A 2,400-nucleotide genomic window follows, 5' to 3' on the forward strand; every position below is an offset into this window, starting at 1 on the left:
TTGAAAAATGTTGTCATGTCCTAAGTCAATCTTTGTACATGCAAGATCACCTCGTTCATTGAGGCTGAAATGGGAGTGTTTGAGAGCATGTTGTTCCTTAGCAATTTTGTCAAGAATAGTGCGTTGTTGTTGGAGTTTTTGTGTGAGCTTGTCTTGAGTATCTGAGATGGAGGGGTTCGGTTGATGATGAGACATGGTTTGCATCAGATTGTCCACTTTGGCAGAAAGATCTGCTATGTTTCAGCTGTATTTTTCTCGATGAACCAAATATTGTTTATGAATGAGTTTAGCATTAAAGAATGCATTCAACACTTGATGCATGATGTGCTCTGGGCTAAGATACTTGATGCTTGGCTCTTGATCGGGATATTGACGCATAGGTGTGCGAAGAGCACTTCTATGTTCAAATGTAAAGTGTTGTGCTTGAGGTGATGCTTCTAGGTTTTCATCACGAGGTGATGCATCCTTGTTGTCATCACGAGCTGGATTTTCAACTGCTTCTCTTTGTCTTGGTGGAGGCATGGATTGAAACGGATCACGAGACAAATTGGTCTTAGGTGGAGATGATCGAGGTGCGGGGGATCTTTCGGGTGTGTATGGTATTGCCGAGGATAGGAGATTCACTATCATAGTCCGAATTTCCGCCATCGTCATCATTGTTGTCTGAATCATCATCACCATCATCATCATCATCATCTTTCCTTTCTTCATCGTCTTCATCATCATCCTCATTCTCTTCATTATCAACATCTTCTTCATCGGTTTCTTCATTCTCAGTATCTTCGTCATTGTTCTTTTCGTTTTCAGTGTCTTCTTCATTATCTTGGCCTTCAGCATTGGCATTGTTATCATTGTCGCCATTATTTCCATTAGCATTAGAGTCCTCCTCACTTCTTTCGTGGTCAGAAGATCTTTCGTCCACATCTTCAATCTCCTTCCCTTCGTCATCTTTGGATCCACTGACATTACAAGCAGGATCATTCTGATGAGTTCGTTCTAATTCCGTCTTGACTTTAGACAAAAGAAGAGCATATCTGAATTCTTTCATTTCTTCTTCAAATACTGGGTCCAACAGCGGCTTATTTAGCTCATTGCAAACAGGGGCTTTGTCCTTCCCAAATGTGCGATGGGTCACCTTGTAAGAGTATACACGGTTAATGGTTTCAAGATGGAGTGCGTTGTAGACGTCTTTTGTGCCAATCCACTCTAGAGCGAAATCTTCTTCATCCTTCATCTCATCAAATGTTTCAAGGAAAGACTGTAAAGGAGAAGTTCGCCATTTTTGCCATTGCATGACTCTGTTAAAATCCTTCTCAATTGATTGTTGAAGTAGCAGATCTTTTGATGGAGGAATTGGTACAGCTTCAGGTACGGGTACAACTGCTCGAGAGTTCTCAGGTATATCTGGTTCTTGCAAGATTGTATGCTCAGGTTGAGAATTTTTCGATTCTGATTCAATCTGTGGAGTCACTTCTTTCATCTCAGCTGGTTGACCAAGTTCTTGTGGGAGACTTAAGTGACCCGAAGGTTGTGCCCATTCATCCTCATCTACCCTGACAGGTTCTTGTGTCAAAATGGAAACCATCTGCTCTGCTCTGGTAGGTTCTTGTGGGAGGGTTGTTTTAACAGCTGGTGTGGATGAAACGATTGGATCAGTGACCACTTGTTTCGTCTCTTCTGGCAAGCCAGGTTCTTGTGGGAGACTTAAGTGGTCATTCAGAACTTGAGATTCATGGGCACCCTTATCCATCGTAGCAGGTTCTTGTGTCAAACTCGTGTTGAGTTGCTCTGCCTGGATGGGTTCTTGTGGTAAGGGAGATTTCTTCAAACTTTTAGAGCTCTTTGATCTCTTCTTTCTCTTCTTAGAGACTTTTTGAGATGAATCTTGTTTCTTTTCTTCCCCCTGAGAAGATGCAGACTTCTTCTTAAGTTTAGATCTCAACATTGACACAGGAGGGGGAGCCAGTTTCGCTATGATTTCATTTGCTTTAGCAATGGTAGGCCGAAAGTGGCTTTTTGACATTTGAACAGGGCTGGTGAGTGCAACATCTTCTCCTTCAGAAGAGTCATCAATGATAACTAACTCTGGTGATGAAATGTCTGGAGTCTTCTGAAGATCTTCTTTCGTTGTGGATTCTGGTTCTATGGGCTTAGAGACAGGTTGGATTGATAATGGATTTTTCATCTCAGTTTCGGTTTGAGCTGCAGTTGGAACTTTCGTCTCTGGTTTGGGCTATTCAGCAGACGTTACCTTCGTTTCTGGTGCAGAGGAGGCTTTGTCTTTCTTCGGACGTTTGGCCTTGTGCAGGTCATCATCAGTGTCCTTGGTTCTCTTGGACCTTCGTTCCTCTTTCACCGAATCTAGGGGCAGTCCAAGTTCTTGTGCTTTTCGTTTGTCAT

At 42.6% G+C, this 2,400-nt stretch overlaps 1 protein-coding gene across 1 annotated transcript; it reads right to left on the reverse strand.

Annotated features, from left to right (window-relative positions):
- Nucleotides 1-240: 240 nt before the first annotated feature.
- LOC109149927 (microtubule-associated protein 1B-like) lies at nucleotides 241-2,185 on the reverse strand. Its single transcript, XM_019297919.1, has 2 exons — nucleotides 749-2,185; nucleotides 241-663 (listed from the first exon to the last, which is right to left on the reverse strand). Exons 1-2 carry the CDS (start codon nucleotides 2,183-2,185, stop codon nucleotides 241-243), a joined length of 1,860 nt encoding a protein of 619 aa, XP_019153464.1.
- Between the last annotated feature and the right edge of the window lie 215 nt (nucleotides 2,186-2,400).

Source organism: Ipomoea nil, unplaced genomic scaffold, assembly GCF_001879475.1.
Source record: "Ipomoea nil cultivar Tokyo-kokei standard unplaced genomic scaffold, Asagao_1.1 scaffold2165, whole genome shotgun sequence".
Classification (NCBI taxonomy): domain Eukaryota; kingdom Viridiplantae; phylum Streptophyta; class Magnoliopsida; order Solanales; family Convolvulaceae; genus Ipomoea; species Ipomoea nil.

Excerpts from the sequence above, each read along its gene's own strand:
- LOC109149927 (XM_019297919.1), bottom strand. The coding sequence starts at position 2,185 with ATGAAAAATCCATTATCAATCCAACCTGTCTCTAAGCCCATAGAACCA. Across the intron at positions 664-748 it reads AAGAAACCGATGAAGAAGAT|ACAACAATGATGACGATGGC; the intron begins GTTGATAATGAA and ends ATGATGATTCAG.